Genomic DNA, 17,900 nt, shown 5'->3' with positions numbered 1-17,900 from the left:
GCACCAGTACGTATTGATGTTCAGAAGGAACACAATAATCAAGTTGCTATAGAGTCTAAAGCACATTTAAAACGAGGTAGACCATTAGGTTCCAAAGATAAGAACCCTCAGAAGTCTAAAGGTGCAAAACAGACCGAGGTTAAGGGAATTAAAGAAAATACAGACATGGCCGCGGCAAGTCCTAAGGTACCAAGTGAGGTTCGAGACGCTGAACCTCAAGGACCTGAAGGTATTGATAATAATGAGATCTCAATAAATTATATCATGTCTGGAATTAAATGGAACCGTAAAAATGTCGACATCGATGAAATATTTGCATACAAGGTAGCACTTGAGATAAACGAGGATCATGAACCCACGTCTATATTAGAGTGCACTCAAAGTAAAGATTGGCTAAAGTGGAAAGAAGCCATTGACGTGGAGTTAAACTCTTTGAAGAAGAGAAGTGTGTTTGGTCCGATCTTAAGGACAACACCTGAAATTAAACCAGTTGGACATAAGTGGGTCTTTGTAAGAAAGAGAAATGAGAAGAATGAAATCGTGAGATACAAAGCACGGCTTGTAGCACAAGGATTCTCTCAAAGACCAGGCATAGATTATGAGGAGACATACTCCCCTGTGATGGATGCAACAACATTTCAGTACTTAATAAGTTTGGCTATTAGAGAAAAACTGGATTTGCGGTTAATGGATGTTGTAACCACATACTTATATGGTCCACTGGATAACGAAATATATATGAGATTACCAGAGGGGTTTGAGCTCAAAGATAAGAATGGTTCTCGAGAACAGTACTGCATTAGGCTGAACGAATCCCTTTATGGACTGAAACAGAGTGGTCGAATGTGGTATAACCGGTTAAGTGAATATTTAGCTAAAGAAGGCTATAAGAATGACCCAATCAGTCCATGTATATTTATAAAGAAGTTTGCAAACAAATGGTTTGTAATTATATCAGTTTATGTGGATGATTTGAACATCCTTGGGACCTCTAGGGAAATCTCCCAAACTTTCGAATATCTAAAGAAAGAATTCGAGATGAAAGACCTAGGCAAGACAAAATTCTGTTTGGGAATACAGCTTGAGTACACAAATAATGGAGTCCTTGTGCATCAAAAGGCATATACAGAAAAGGTACTCAAGAGGTTTAAAATGGACCAAGCTCACCCATTGACCAGCCTAATGGTTGTTAGAAGCTTAGACTTGGATAAAGATCCATTTGGTCCAAAGAAGGCCGATGAAGAAGTTCTCGGACCTGAAATGCCATACCTCAGTGCTATAGGAGCGTTAATGTTCTTGGCTAGCCACACTAGACCGGACATATGTTTTGCCGTGAACCTCCTAGCGAGATTTAGTTCTTGTCCGACTATAAGGCACTGGAACGGTATTAAACATGTGTTGCGTTACCTACAAGGGACGATAGATTTTGGTTTATTTTATACTAACTATAACAAAGATGGTTTAGTTGGTTTTGCTGATGCAGGTTATCTATCCGATCCACACAATGGTAAGTCTCAAACAGGTTACGTTTTTACACACGGTGGTACGGCGATCTCGTGGCGTTCTATGAAGCAAAGCATTGTGGCCACTTCGTCTAACCATGCGGAAATCCTAGCAATTCATGAAGCCAGACGAGAGAGTGTATGGTTGAGATCGATGACTCAACACATTAGAGCAAATTGCGGTATGATCGAGGACAAGGAACCGACCGTAATCTATGAAGACAATACGGCCTGTATCGCACAGCTCAAGGAAGGTTACATCAAGGGAGATCGGACGAAGCACATCCTACCAAAGTTCTTCTTCACACACGAACTACAAAAGGCCGGAGAAGTTTGTGTGGTACAGGTGCAGTCATGCGACAACTCAGCCGATCTCTTCACTAAGGCATTACCGACAACAACATTCAAGAAGCTCATGCACCAGATTGGAATGCGGAGGCTTAAGGACTTAGAGTGATGCTTGGAATAGGGGGAGTAATGCGTGCTGTACTCTTTTTCCTTCACCATGGTTTTGTCCCAATGGGTTTTCCTGGTAAGGTTTTAATGAGACAGCATCCCCAAGCGTATTACAGAGATCCTCTCTTTGCATTGGCACGGTTATGTCATCCAAGGGGGAGTGTTGTAAAGCACTGGGTGGTGGACTCCATAACCGGCCATGTATGGCCCATGTACGTTTAGTGCCTTACGGCCCATCGGCCATAGGCCCATCGGCTTATTCTATTTCCTAGTCGGTTATGGACTTTATCCCTTGTACTTTACTATATATATGTAACCTCATTCGATTATCAATAATAAGAACAAGAGAATTCCTTCATTCGATTCTCTAGTTTACAACAGTTAACAGTTATTTAGTTATTTGTTTGACATCAATTTCACATTGTTTTTCTTTTAATAAACTTTCGTTATTAACAGTTATTTGCTGACCAAAAAACCTCTTTGCAACCAAAGTCCAGTTCTGATACATTCTTGGTAAATGACAGAACCGTGTCGCTGAAGAAACAGAGCAAATTCTCACCAATTCTTCAGAGTTTTGATCAGTGGTAAATCACTGTGTTTAAAAGGAAGCAATGAGGTTTCCCAAAGAGTTATCAGTACATATCCACGTCAAGCAATGAGGTTTCCCAAAGCAAGCCAGTCATGCTTTTCATCTCACCGATACCCTCTATTTCAAAGGGGAAGGGTAATATCAAATAAACAAACCAAAACGTCAAAATCATCATTGTTTCAGCCATATCAAGTGATGTTGACCTTCCCATGTTCTGACTTTCTTCAGATGGTCCTGAAACTGGGAAAATCTCTACGAGGAAAGAGGGAACTAGAAAAGAAAAAAGGATTCACTGCAAGTAACATTTAAGAACAATCTCAACCATGAGAACTATAATAGACAAGTTCATTCTTCCAAGATCCTGAAACATCCTTTTTTCTAAACTTGAACCCCTTTGGGCATAAACCTATATACTCATGGTGTAGATTGATGCTTCGTATGTAAGTCAGTATGATGGCACCCGGATGTTCGTGCAAAATCCCAAAAGCATAGACTACCATCCTTGGATTCTCGGCCTTCTCAATCCGGAGGAGATCATCTACTTCCGGTTGAGTCCTGGTTCGGAACTTGCGATGGTTGAGCATGGTCACAAGACGATCTACCAAAGGACCAACATACCAATCCATCAGCCAATCTAGACACTCGCACGTTTCATCTCCAATTCTCAGTAGCTTCCCAATACCAACGTCGTCCTTGTTCCCTTTCCCGCCTTCAACTATCTCCCTGTGCAGATACACATTATCGTAAATCTTTAATGTCAAAGTAAAATAACCGACTCCTCGAGAGCTCGGATGAACAACATTATTACCAAACTGCTTGTCAGACAAGTACTCTGTTGCTTGGTCAACAGTGATGTTTCGGAAGCAAGGGTGACCAATCATCCGAAACTTGAATCGATCCGGAGCACTCTCTTTCTCAATCTGGACACCTTCGTCGTGGTAATAAGGATCAAGGCTACTCCAATTTTTTCTCATTTCACTTTCTTTGCTGACAAGAAACAGACGGCGCAGATTCTTTTGAGGCGATTTAATCTTGCAAGTAAGGATGTCACCTTCACAATGGTATGAACAATTATTATTATTATTATTTTTAATCTGAAAGGATCCATGCATTCAGTTTCATGACCAACCACAGGACAGGACATGATAAACTAAAATACATGTGTACAATCCCAGTGTATTATAATCAAGTCAGTAACATGATTTCTATGTATACCATGTCTTCTTTCAGGGATCATCATGTACAACTGACTTTGGAAACTATAAAACTACGTCTCACCAGAGATTCAAAAGAGGTAACCAGAGAAGAACTCTTACGGCATGGCCCCCTCCACTCTTTTGTGATCTCAAAACCATCAGGAAAAGAAAAGAAAAAAAATCCAAACCTTTTAAAGCGTTTTTGATGTGTATCCTTTGTAGCTCTTTTATCTTTTACTTTGGCCTGATAGGTATTGGCCACTTCTTCTTATAGTATGTAAGACACTTTTATATACACATATGGTTTGATTGTTGTTATACATGTAAAACAAATAAGAGAAAAAATAAAATAAAAAACTAGAAGCAAGAAAAAATAGTTTTACAAAGTCTAAAGCCAAAGCAAAGCAAAGCAAAAACCCCTTTATATAAGCTTGAGATTTTCTACATAGTCTACGAAGCAGTAAGCTAGTAATATATTAGAGTTAACCCCTTCAAAACCTTGGATTCCAACGCTTGTAACAATGCTTCGCTCGAGATCCAAGTAGAAAAGATAGATAGGCCGGCCTGATAGAAGCCGCGGTGACAAGACAAGTTCACATGTACCTGCCTTGATTCCAACTATGCACAAATCAGTCTGTCCAACAAGGTGCCACCACAAGAAAGGCAACTGGGAGATATGCTTGGTCCATTGGATTGCTCCTCCTCCTTGAAGAAGCCACAAACAAAAACTTGTAGCGTATCCATCAACTCTATTGGGGTTTGAACACTGCATAATACCCAGTTGGCCCTTGTGGTTAACGAGTCGTGATTCAATACCTACTGGCCACATGCCGTCAGGTTTGTTGATGAAGCTCAACTTTTCAAACCTAGTGTCAAAACAAACTATGAAAATATCTTGATAGTTATTGGACTCAGCCATATAATACAAAAGACCATTGATGCAAATACCATCACCGCCTTGTACAAGATGACGAATAGGTCTGCAGCATTCAATGGTTCGCCAAACCATTTGTTCTCCTAACGTTAGAACATAATGCTCCGCAGGAATACTTAGTGAATTGAATGGTGACCAAGTCGAGCACAACACCTTGAACTGTTTGTCAACCGGATCATACCCCAACGACATTTTCACCCAGATCATCATCTTCTCTTTCAAGGTAGGTAAGATTACATATTCCCCTGTGATTGGATTACAAACCACAAACATCCCTGTCCCATCTTCAATACAGACCCATCCACGAACAGGTTGAGAAATCTTAGATAACCCACCAGCAGGCAAATACGTGTGGTGAGGAGTCACCCATACAAGAGGCGGATTTTGAATCTGATGAGGAGGTTGTGAAGTGAAGAAAGGAACTGCTCCAGGGTCATCTATGACGGCGGCGAACAGAAACTGACGAGGACGAGACAAAGACTTGCTCAGGAACAACTCTTCGAACTCGGGACGCCCAAGTATCAGAGCCCAAAACTTGCAAACGCAACGGCACTTGCCTACAGATTTCGCCGGCAATCTCGAGATGATGTCCATTAGGACATCAGATGGGATCGGATCCGACACCAACACCGAAGAAGATGATTTTGAATTGCATCGTGAAATAGTCAGGCGACCGAAATACTTCATGGCAGCTTTCAGTCAGAGACCCAGAAACAAACAGGGACGACCAAGTATATATATATATATATATATATTTAGATCAAAACCGGGATTCTGATGCTGCAGACTTTGCCCGGACAAAAGTAAAAAACGACTCTCTGTCTTGTATGAAAACAGAGGTTGTAATAGAGGAGGACCAATTCGATTTTGTGAGAGAGAGAGAGAGAGAGAGAGAGAGGACAAACACAGAGACGAAGATCGTGGACGGCACTTCCTATCTCAAACCCCTTGGATATCCGAAACTACTGTATTTAACTTTCCCCATAAAATATGGAATTTATCTTTTTGTCCCACCAAAAAAAAAAAGAAAAAAAAAGTACTATTACTTATCTAAATAAATAGGAAATTACACATAATTTAGAAATTAGGAATATCTCTTATTATATAAAGTTGGGTTTTGAAAATTAACTATTAATAAGATTTTGACATGTGTCAAGTTATCAATGTAAGATTTTAACATTTGTAAAAGTTAAATTTAATAGGAAGAATTTGATTACAATAAAAATAAAATATTTTGTTTAAAAAAATTATTAATAATGTAAAAAGATAATTATCAAAAATTACAGAATTTATAAAAAAAAATATAAAGCTTTTAAAAATAATTATAAGGAGATTACATATATATATATATAGTTCATAAAATTCCAGATTATAATATTATTTACTTATTTTTAAAGTTATTAATTCTATAAAAAAAATAGGAAAAGCGATTAAGGAAAATATACAGTTAATTATTAATTCTAAATTTTTTAAATACTCACTTGTATAAACATAGATCGTCTCATATTTAAATAATTTATTCAAAAACATTGCTTTCAATTTGTTTAATTGGGAAAAAATTTTAAATGAGAAGGTAAATTTTTCTTATTTTTTTAAATCAAAATTTTCTCATACTTTCTTCTTTTTCAGTTCGGAATAGGTAAGATTAATATGTTGATAAAAAAAAGATTAATATATGCGTATTCTTTTTCTAATATTGTATTTAAATAGAAAATTACACATAATTTAGAAATTAGGAATATAAATTATAAAAACTTTACATTTATATTTATATAGTGTTTTTCTTCATAAGTAAACTAATAAAAAGTTAAAAACATTAAAAAAATTATTGAGTTTAGGGAGATTCTCAAAAACTTTAAGTTGTTTTTCCAAACTTAGAACACACTCTTAAATGTGACAAAATTAGCACAAACTTGTATATTATTAATAATAAAGTTAAGGGATAAAAAAAACAACAAAGTGTTGAATTTGGGAGAACCGAAGACTCTGTATTCCTCCAGTGAGAGAGAGTCGGAGAATATGAATTCGGCAAACCCAATCGAATTTGAAGCGGTGGTGAATCACAACCTGAAATTAAGGAATCAGAGATGAATCATTAGTGAAACCATTAATTGCGTTGGGGACATCACATACAAACGAGATCTCGTCGAAAAGACGATCTAGCCAAAGCTTTGCATCTCTATCTCCAATCTCTATCACCAATCCAAATTCGCAACAAGACGAGCTCTTGTTCATGTTTTCATTCCACGTTGTTACTTATGAAGATGTATTGGTTTGTCTGAAATAGTGTTTGTGTGATACAAGAAGTGATATAGGATTTTTGTTGTTTTATTTGTTCGAGAAGTTTCTAGAAGGTTTGAGAAGGCAATATTGAAGGACAGTTTGAAGATGAATTGAAGAAGAAAACTACTATTTTTTTGGTTAATTAAATTGGAGTTTTACAAGGAAAAGGAAAATAGCAAAAAAGAAAAATGTATTTTCTTATGAAATTTGGAAATCTTCTCCAATGGTGATTAGGAAGTCTTGATGGGTATATAATGAGGTGTTGGGCACGTCCTAAAGAGGCAAGAGAGTTGAGAGATAAAGATAATAATCCTAGAGAGCTTTCTCATTGTGTGCGGCTTACTTTCGCGTTTTGGTGCTTGTGTGATCAAGCTTCTTTGTTTGTCGGCTTGACGTGTGTGTGAAGGTTGTTCAAGAGAGTTGAAGATCTGAAGTCTAGGCTCAGGGAGAGTTTAGCCCAAGGTTCGGTTATCTTAGTTTGAATCTAGGCTCGGTGTGAGTTTAGTTAGGGTAGAGATTTATCCTTAAGATTTCATGTTATAGAATAGAACGGTGAATTAAGAGGGTTGTGCTTGATTTATACGTTTGTGAATATGTTGTATTTGCTTTCTTGTTCTAGTGGAATCGAAATCTGGACATGGTCCCGAGGAGTAGGAAAAACCGAACCTTGTTAACAAAGATCTTGTTTTATTTACTTTCTACACTTTATTATTTGCACCTCATCCGCATTTACAAGTGGTATCACAGCGGGTTCTCGATAGAGATTTAGTCTAGTTTCGGGTAGATCAAGGGTGAGGGTAGTTCAGGAAATAATGCAAAGCTTTGAATCAGTTGTGATGAATTCATACAGAGAAGGCACTTCTAAAACAAGACCACAGTTGCTTGATTCATCGAATTACGGATATTGGAAGGTTCGTATTAGTCTTGGTCGTTCGGTTTAAACGGGTTATTCGGGTCGGGTTATTCGGTTTTGCAAAAATTCGGTTTCTAAAAAATCCCACCGAATAGACCCAAAATAAACGGGTCGGTTCGGCAGTCGGTTTGTTCAGGTCGGTTATCGACAAAAATTTATGTTCCGAAGAAGAACCGAATTTTTTCTTATTCGGTTTATTCGATTTTTTGTTCGGTTTACTTCTTATACCAAAAAATATTTACATGGCAAAAACACAATTACAAGAGCCCAATTGACAAAATTAAAAGGCCAAACCTAATAAAATCCCAAGCCCAAACCAAATTACACTAACAAAGCCCAAATCCATCTAAATCTAGGGTTCTTTTGTTAAGCAACCAGCGATCGTTTCTAGCTGGTTCCGCCGTGTGAACTGCCGTAAGTCTGTGCTTTCAAGTTCTTCACCCTCTGTCTCATTGTTATCGTCAGAAGCCATCTACAAAACTCAGCAATTTTATCATTAGATCAAGGTAAACAGATGCAGAAATAAACAAAACAAAACGAACCTAATTAGGATTAAGATTTGAACTAATACATCCGCAAAAATCCAGAAGAATAAAGAAAAGAGATAAAAATCAGAAGAAGAACAACAAAGCAATCGACTTGAACAAAGTTAGGGTCAGGTTTTGACTTACCAGTAGGAAATTAGCCATTAGAGTTTAACGAAGTCAGACAAAAGGGATTCTTCTTCTAGATGTGATTGACAACAAGAGACGAGTTGTAGAAGATGATGATGGATGAGATACGTAATGATGATGATTAGTGATTGAGTCTTCTAGGATTCAACGGCTTAGCTTTCACCATTTTTTCGTACAGAGAACTCTTTGCTCGGTAAAGAAGCAGCCGCAGGAAGAAAAAATGAAGGAGACTAGGGTTAATGAAAATTTAATCCTATATATATTTCGGTTTATGTAAAACCGATCGGTTATGCTTTGCCGATCCGAACTGAACCGTTAACCGAATTCTCAAATTAATTTTGCCGATCGGTTTCTCTTTCTTTACAAATCGGGCACCGATAACCGAAACATTCGGTTTGTCTGGTTCGGTTTAATCGGATTCTACCGATTGCCCGGGACTAATTCGTATGCAAGCGTTTATTAGTAATCTTGATGAAGATTGTTGGAATTCGATTGAGCTTGGTTGGGAGCCTCCTAAAGTTGTGGATGATAAAAGAGTTGAGAGTCTTAAGCCAAAAGATACGTGGACTGTTGTAGAGAAAAAGTTATCAAGTTGTGTCTAATTCACAATTACTTGATCACAATTAAGACTAATTCACAATTACTTAGATCTAGGAAAATTTAAGACTAATTAAGCATTTACAACCTAATGTTGAGCGTATTTCGTTTTCATTCGTCACTGTAGGAGAATTATTAAGCTTAGTGGCAATTATAAATGTAAGAGCTTCTCCAACGGTGAAGATGTTATTTTGAGGTTTTTATTTTTTTTAAGAATATATTTTGTACTTTTTGAAAATAAGAACTTGCGAAAGAGTAATTAAAATTTTGCTCCTCCAATGGTGAAACTCTTAATGGGATTCTTAATTTTGAAAAAAATTATACACCCATCACAAGAACTCACAAAAACTCACAAGAAACAATATAAAAGAGAGGTTAAGAGAAACTGATCAGTGATCACATTTTTAATGAGTTGAGATAAATAAATTATACACCCATCACAAGAACTCAGAACAATTCTCGTTCCGTTGTTTGGTTAGTTCTACACAAAGGGATAAAAAGGGACGTAAACACCATGATTCATGGAATAGTCAGGGACTTTCCATGAGAGTTAGTACTACCTGCATTTTTCAGGGACTTTGCCTTTCTCCTTGTTAGGCTTAACAAGAACTCTTGAATCACACACAAAGTGATCAGTTTCCTTTGGACTTAACAGTCTCAGGATACACAAATGTCACAAATCCAAACATCCTCTTTTGCTGATATGGTATCCTCACATCTTGAACTGGTCCAAAAGTACTACACCTCACCAAACAACATCTTATGTCACACACAAGAACATACATTCAGACTAAAGAGAAGTTGAATGTGTTTTGTTGGCAAATTACCTGAAGTAATTGGACACATCTTCCTCCCTGAACCTACTGTCGGCAGAGCGAGTCATGAAGTGATGAGAAAGTCTAGGAGGAATCAAATTAGACCTAAGAAGCTCGATTCTGCTTGGAGAGCCAACCAAATCGGCTCCTCCATCACTATGGAAGAATCTACAGCTAGCTCTGTTATTGCAGAAGCCTCTAGCTGAATCGATAAAGCTCCTGAAACACCGATGGATGCTTTGATTCATCTTTTGTTTTTAGTAAAACTCAGTAACAAGTGATCTGCAAAGCAACAAAAACAACAAATTAAACACCAAAGATACTTGCTTTCTCGACATTTATAGACTTAGAAATGATTACAAGACGATGATCATAACCAAAACTGAAACAAAAACAGATAAGTTATATCCTAGTTCACTTTTTAAAAGCCACCATTACAATCTATATCAACTACAATGCGACATACTTCACAGCCTTACCAGCACAACTAAAACCAAGTTGCAGCTCAATTAAAACATCTATTTCTAAAGATTAAGCATCTGTTTGGTGGCATAAAAAGCATAATTCACGAGAAGCAGAGCAATAAAACAGAAAACAGAGAGAGGTAAGAGAATAAGGCAGAGACTTTGATCACATTTTACAAACAGATTACCCTAATTACAATCATGCCTATAAACACAGATAGAAACAGACTTTAAAGAACCCTAATTTCTATACCCTTACTAAACAAGAATCCATAGAATCAGAGAAAGGAAATTACCTTTATAATCGAGATTGGTTAATCAAAATCTGCCAGTTGGCGAAGGTAACGCTTTGATTTGGTGGAGAAGACTCACCGCTTTCACATTCAGACTCGTCGCTTAATCTAAAGCTCTGATATATCGTTCCGATTGGTTAATCAAAATCTTTGATTTCCGATTGATTAATCAAAATCTCCAATTAGTGATTGGTTTATCAAAACCTCCGATTACCATGTTCCGATTTTTTTTTAAAAAAAAATCTCTTCGTTTTGGGTTGAGAGTATCGCGAAAGAGAGAAGAGGAAGAAGAGAAAGAAAGGGAAAAAAAAACTTGTTTTTATTTTAAAAACCAACTCAACGATATGTTGACACGTATCTAATAAGAGCCAACTCTTAAGCTTACTAAATAAGAGGCAACTCTTATCTTTTTTATTCATTCTGATTTATTTTTAATTACAATTTGTAATAAGAACCTTGGCTAAATCCACCGTTGGAGAAGCTCTAAGGTGCTTTCTGTTTTTAAGAATGAGGTGATGGATTAGAGAAACATAATTGTTGAGGATCTCGTCGTTGTGGCCTTAATGAGATTGGGTCATGGGATAAGTCTCTCTCTACACAATTTGCAAATTGGAATATGTATTTTCTACGAAACAAGAATTTTTATATTTCTTATTTTAAACGTGAAAGAGCGATTTATCTATGGATAAATGTCATGAAAACCCATTTTAGGTGTGAGTTCTGTCACAAAAACCCACTTTCCATTAATGGTATATTTTCCCAAGTTTTTTGCTTATGTGTCCACTTTCCTTTTACATTTTTGCCCTTACTAACAACTTACCTCTCTTTCTCTCCTTCTTTTCTCTCTTTTTCTCTTCTTTTTTGTTGTTAACAGTTTAACAAAGTAAAATATATTTATTTGTTATCAGAAAACAAATTTTCTATTTATTTATATAAAATATGTTATGATTATATATTTTCTACATTTTAAGATACATATTGCTATATTTTTTATGAATTTTTAGATTATACAGTATCCATCAGTCGTTGAACATTTGTTCAATTATAAGTGGATAATCAATTGCAGTATTGTTAATAGATAGTTACTTGTGTTTATTCATACAAAATATACATACATAAATTTGGTTAGATCTTTATCCATAGCATATTATCCATAACACAACATAGACCAAATAAGTACAAAACCCTTTAATTCTAAATTTTAAATCCTAGAACATAAACCCTTGAACCTAAAACCAAAACTATTCACTTTAAAAAAAAACAAAGTTTAGTGGATAGAAAAACTGTGGATAGGTCTCCATGGATTTACAAAGCATATCTAGACATTAAGCTGAAGAATAGCAGTTGAATGGTGGCTATGGATGTGATCATGTGGATATTTCTTTGTGGATACCAATGTAGACAGACCAAAGAATCATCATACAACATCCACACAATTAAATCCATAGACACCATGAGCTCCTTGCTTCATATTTTGTGTTGGTCCAGAAACATATACACTCATAAGTGGTTAATAAACAAAATAAAAATTAACAACATTGATTTATTTAGAACATTGAATATCAATCATGTGGATTAGTAGTTATGAATAGTTATCTTATAATATCTTGCTCATTCTTTACATGAGCAGAAATTTGTCCAAGATAAATTAGCCACATAGATTTCTTTTAGCTAAATGTTTTTGTACTATTTTTCAGATAAAAGTAGGTATATTAGAACTTAGAAGTGTCACTAGAAGCATACTACACAATAAACATGGTCATTATTAATCTCAAAGCCTATCCACCAAATTCTGACCACGTGGACAAGCAATCCAGATGAAATTTATTGACAAGTTTGTTGCATGTTCAAACATCACTATAGTTTAGCCACTTAGATGTTTTTTATCCAAATGTTTTTGTACTATTTTTAAGCTAGAATTAGAGATATTAGAACTTAGAAGTGTCACTAGAAGCATACTACACAACAAACATGGTCATTATTAATCTCTAAGCCTATCCACCAAACTCTGACCACGTGGACAAGCAATCCAGATGAAATTTATTGACAAGTTTGTTGCATGTTCAAATATCACCATAGTTTAGGGTTTAGACTTTAGATGGTATATAGATTCAATGTCTATGTTTTGAGTTCAAGTTGTATTGTCTAAGGTTCAAGGTGTAGGATTTAGGGGTTAAGGTTAAAAGTTTAGGTTTAGGTATGTGGATGATGTGTCTATATTTTTAATTCATGGTTTAGGATTTAGGGTTCAAGGTGTATGGTTTAGGGTTTAGGATTTAAGATTTAGGGTATAAGATTTACGTTTTTGGGCTTATATGGATTTAGTGTCTATGTGGTGTTAGGATTTAATATTTAGGGTATAAACCCTAAACCCTAAACCCTAAACCCTAAACCCTAAACCCTATACCCTAAACCCTAAACCCTAAACCCTATACCCTAAAAGAAATCCTTCTAGCTGAAAAATAGTACAAAAACATTTAGCTAAAAGAAATCTATGTGACTAATTTATCTTGGACAAATTTCTGCTCATGTAAAGAATGAGCAAGATATTATAAGATAAGTATCCATAACTACTAATCCACATGATTGATATTCAATGTTCTAAATAAATCAATGTTGTTAATTTTTATTTTGTTTATTAACCACTTATGAGTGTATATGTTTCTGGACCAACACAAAATATGAAGCAAGGAGCTCATGGTGTCTATGGATTTAATTGTGTGGATGTTGTATGATGATTCTTTGGTCTGTCTACATTGGTATCCACAAAAAAATATCCACATGATCACATCCATAGCCACCATTCAACTGCTATTCTTCAGCTTAATGTTTAGATATGCTTTGTAAATCCATGGAGATCTATCCACAGTTTTTCTATCCACTAAACTTTGTTTTTTTTTTTTTTTAAAGTGAATAGTTTTGGTTTTAGGTTCAAGGGTTTATGTTCTAGGATTTAAAATTTAGAATTAAAGGGTTTTGTACTTATTTGGTCTATGTTGTGTTATGGATAATATGCTATGGATAAAGATCTAACCAAATTTATGTATGTATATTTTGTATGAATAAACACAAGTAACTATCTATTAACAATATTGCAATTGATAATCCACTTATAATTGAACAAATGTTCAACGACTGATGGATACTGTATAATCTAAAAATTCATAAAAAATATAGCAATATGTATCTTAAAATGTAGAAAATATATAATCATAACATATTTTATATAAATAAATAGAAAATTTGTTTTATGATAACAAATAAATATATTTTACTTTGTTTAAGTGTTAACAACAAAAAAGAAGAGAAAAGGAGAGAAAAGAAGGAGAGAAAGAGAGGTAAGTTGTTAGTAAGGGCAAAAATGTAAAAGGAAAGTGGACACATAAGCAAAAAACTTGGGAAAGTATACCATTAGTGGAAAGTGGGTTTTTGTGACAATACTTTAGGAGAAAGTGGGTGTGGGTGTCAATTACCCTTTATCTATCGGCAACTTGTACAATGTCTTTTTTTTTTCTTTGTCAAACAAGTCTTGCTTTTTCATTCAAATAAAGCCTCAAAGGCAGAGTGTACAAGAGCTTCAAGCATAGCAAAAGTTACAATAAGCATTGAAAGGGTTACAATAAACTTTAAAGGGCATACAAAAGTAAAGGTTTGATAGGCCATAGAGGATCGGAGACTGAAGCAAACGAGCAATAAGCCACAAGCGATCTCATGGTGTGTCATAGACACTTCCGCGAGCAAGTCGGGAAGATTTGGAATAGTCACGATCAGAACCGATTCATGTGACGTTGATAAGCTGTCATATACCTCATGGTTTGCCAGGACAAAGCACGATAGGGATAATGGAACAGAGGATAGGAGCAAGTTTCGAGAGGTGGAGAATCTCCGGTAATCACCACTCCAAGGAGGCGGGATCATAATGCCGTTATTTGCCAGCCTCTTACTTGCATGAGAACTTTCTTTGGTGTTGCTGATAAGCATTTGAGCAGGTTCAATATTTGAAGGACACAAAGAAACAAGGATGGGGAGGTTTCGGTAATCTCCACTCCGTAGGGAGGAGATCATAATGCCGATAACCTTCCATTCATTTACATATCTAGGATCTATAAACAACCATCCAAATAGCCAAAAGCTTAGATTAAAAGATGTGGTATTAGGGGATTTACAAACGACCAAGGTTCGAGAAAAGCAATTGCAGACCCACCTCCATGAATACGATATAGGACTTAGTCGGAGTAACTAGCTGGTGGTTTAAGACAGCTTCCAGATTCAATCTTTGGATTCGCGGGATTCCTTTTTTGTTAGTTTCCAAGACGGAGTGAGCAGGGTATGTGATAGATGGTTCACCGAGATCCATCTTCGGGCTCTGTCACTATCAGGCTCGTCGGGTTAAGTTGGAGGAAAGGAAGATTCAAGTAACATGAGATAACTGGGGGGAACGCAAAAACCAGGAAAGAAAACAAAGAAAAAGATTGCAAGAGATTCGAGAGATGTAATAGAGATCCCGACGCCGGCAAGCCGAAGCTCTACCGGCGTCGGAGAAATTGAAAAAATATTGCTTCTCGATAATCTTGCCTGGGAAGTTTTTTCCTTTGTGTTCTCAGATTTCCTATTCTCTTATTTGGAATATCAGACACTCTTGCACAATGTCTCTTGTTCTGCACTTTTCTCAAGATAAATATTTTATTTGGTTATATGTCATAGATGATATGTTTTATTTGTTTATAATTTCACAATACAATTTGGTATGGTGATAATGATAGCGGTCGGTGGGGATGAACTTTCACAGACACAATAGTATTCCGCTAATTACATTTTCATTTAGGATTTGTTATTGATTTCGTACAAACAAGAACTTTTAGGCCACGAGAAAGTGTTATCCGTCTCGGACTCAGGTCCATAAAAAGTAGTAAATGTTATTACCAATCCTCATTAGTCGCATAGAGAGGAACTCCTCGTTATACGTAATACCGTACACACAACGATTTGCTTTTGTAACCACATACTTGATCTAGGAAAATTTAAGACTAATTCACAATGCTCTAAATTTTGGTTACTTATTTATGTCTTTGGTGACATGCTACTGATATCAAACTATATCGTACTACTCAATAATATTTTCTGAGATGTTATACTTAGCAAGAGTATTGAACAAGCACAATAAAAAGCTTCATATACATTTTCATGACCTTTTATACATGGACCTATAGTTATAGCAAAATATGTTTGGTACATTGTATTGAGTATTGACTATTGAGTAAGAAGATATATAGCAAAATATCCTAAGAAAACTTTAAAATATTTGATATTCGAAGAGGGTTGAGAAGGAAGGATTTAAAAACCCAAATTTTTTTTTCTTTTTCTAAAGACCCCAAACTGTTTGATGAGATTAATTAATACCTTGGTATGAGATGTGAGGAACACGGTCCTGAAACAAACAAGGAGAAAAAAAAAATGACGTAGGTAAAATTAGAAATATCATACGAAAATAGGATCATCTTTGATTAACGATTTCAATAAACAATAGAAAATCTGCGACATAGATTTTGTTTTTAACTAAAATTTTTAAAAATACAACAGTTCATTTTCTTCTCCAAGTGTTACGCTAAAAAAGAGAAAATTTATTAGTTTCTAAACTGGTCCACGAATCTCCAATTCTTTCTCATAGTAAATAACATGAACTGCTCAGGAAACAACATTAAGAAAGTGTTTAATCTCTCCCACACTTTTCACTTATCCAACAAAACAAATATGTTCTCTTTTTCCAATGAATTCCACATACAATGCTCGAACATTGATCAACTAAATCGGGGCTGTGGAGATTTGAAAGTGTGGAAGAGAAGGTCAATAGTATGATCATATTGGAGAGATTCAACAACATTAAATGATGTGGAGGCATGGTTTCCAGAAATTTGGTGGAAGTTATTCACCAAATTTTGGGTAAGTGATTAAATCAAGCATCAACAGTTACATATTTGGATGTTTTCAGTTTTGATTTCTATTTAATTTTCTATAAACAATTCATTGTTATTTGTACCGGGGATTGCACAACTTAAACAAATAAAGATTTTGTGGGAAAGAGCAAGGAAGTTCTTTTATTAATCGGGGGAAACGTGAGATCGTCACTTAAAACAAGTCGGGATAGAGCTTGTTAGTTCACAAGCGAACTAGCAAGCTTAAAGTGACGAACTGAAAACAAGAATGAATTATACGAAAGACAATAACAGTTTTCAATGCAAAGTATTGCTCTCTAGGTATTGTCCGCGGGTCAGGATCCTTTTTCCAATAGATGTCTCGAGCTATTTATAAGTGAATGTAGAGTTAGGGCACTCTAGGGTTTTCTGTGTGAAATCCCAAGATTGTCCTCCGAGGTTGGCCCATTTCCTTCTATCTCTGGTGAGTCTTTGTTGGGCCGAGTTGGCATATGGGGCAAAGCCCATATCCAACAATAGTCCCCCCTTAGTCCGGCGAGCGAGGTATTTCTGCGATCGGCGGGCGTACTTTGAGTCTTAACATATGCCTGCTCGGCGTTAGGCGTTCCAGACGGCTTCAAGAAGATCTAACTTTGTGCGGTGATGGTTAAAGCGATAGTTTTTGTTGAGCTCGGAGCTCGTTCTGATGTTGTATGCATTGAGTGTGTTGTTCTGGAGCGCGAAGCTTGTATGAATGTTATGTGTCTTAAGCACGTCTTTGCGGAGCGTGGCGCCTGGCGCGTGGAGCGTTGAGCGTGGATCTCATCTAGATGTTATGCGCCTTGAGCACGTTTTTACAGAGTGTAGTGCTTGATAATCGATCTGCAATGGTTGAGGACGGAGTTGCCGCACATAGTTGGTAACTAAGGATCAAAGAAATTGAGCCAGACCGGCAGGCGGAGATTGAGGTCGGCGAGCTTGAGATTGAGGTCGGCGAATGAGTTTGAGGTCTCCGAGATTGAGGTCGGCGAGCGAGAGAGTGAGATTGAGGTCGCCACCGAGAGTGAGATTGAGTTCGGCGCCGAGAGTGAGACTGAGGTCGGCGAGAGTGAGATCGTCGAGGTTGAGGTTGAGATCGGCGAGTGAGATTGAGGTCGCCACCGAGAGTGAGATTGAGCTCGACGCCGAGAGTGAGATTGAGATCGGCGCCGAGAGTGAGATTGAGCTCGGCTTAAAGGGAGATCATTGTCGTCGAGGTTGAGATCGTCGTCG

At 36.5% G+C, this 17,900-nt stretch overlaps 1 protein-coding gene and 2 long non-coding RNA genes across 3 annotated transcripts; all 3 read right to left on the bottom strand.

Annotated features, from left to right (window-relative positions):
• Positions 1-4,014: 4,014 nt before the first annotated feature.
• On the bottom strand, positions 4,015-5,663 carry LOC104779333 (F-box protein DOR-like). Its single transcript, XM_087483194.1, has 2 exons — positions 4,692-5,663; positions 4,015-4,609 (listed from the first exon to the last, which is right to left on the bottom strand). Exons 1-2 carry the CDS (start codon positions 5,362-5,364, stop codon positions 4,596-4,598), a joined length of 687 nt encoding a protein of 228 aa, XP_087339320.1. The 5' UTR covers positions 5,365-5,663; the 3' UTR covers positions 4,015-4,595.
• A 2,364-nt stretch (positions 5,664-8,027) lies between these two features.
• Positions 8,028-8,793, bottom strand: LOC104780537 (uncharacterized). The gene is made up of 2 exons (XR_766772.3): positions 8,545-8,793; positions 8,028-8,345 (listed from the first exon to the last, which is right to left on the bottom strand). It is a non-coding gene; the product is annotated as an uncharacterized LOC104780537 (long non-coding RNA).
• Positions 8,794-9,824: 1,031 nt separating this feature from the next.
• Positions 9,825-10,833, bottom strand: LOC147928889 (uncharacterized). The gene is made up of 3 exons (XR_015579417.1): positions 10,720-10,833; positions 9,972-10,241; positions 9,825-9,882 (listed from the first exon to the last, which is right to left on the bottom strand). It is a non-coding gene; the product is annotated as an uncharacterized LOC147928889 (long non-coding RNA).
• Between the last annotated feature and the right edge of the window lie 7,067 nt (positions 10,834-17,900).

This window comes from Camelina sativa, chromosome 14 (genome assembly GCF_030686135.1).
Source record: "Camelina sativa cultivar CO46 ecotype springtype chromosome 14, ASM3068613v1".
Classification (NCBI taxonomy): Eukaryota; Viridiplantae; Streptophyta; class Magnoliopsida; order Brassicales; family Brassicaceae; genus Camelina; species Camelina sativa.
The sequence above is the reverse complement of the archived record's forward strand: the minus strand, read 5'-3'. Positions and strand labels throughout refer to the sequence as shown.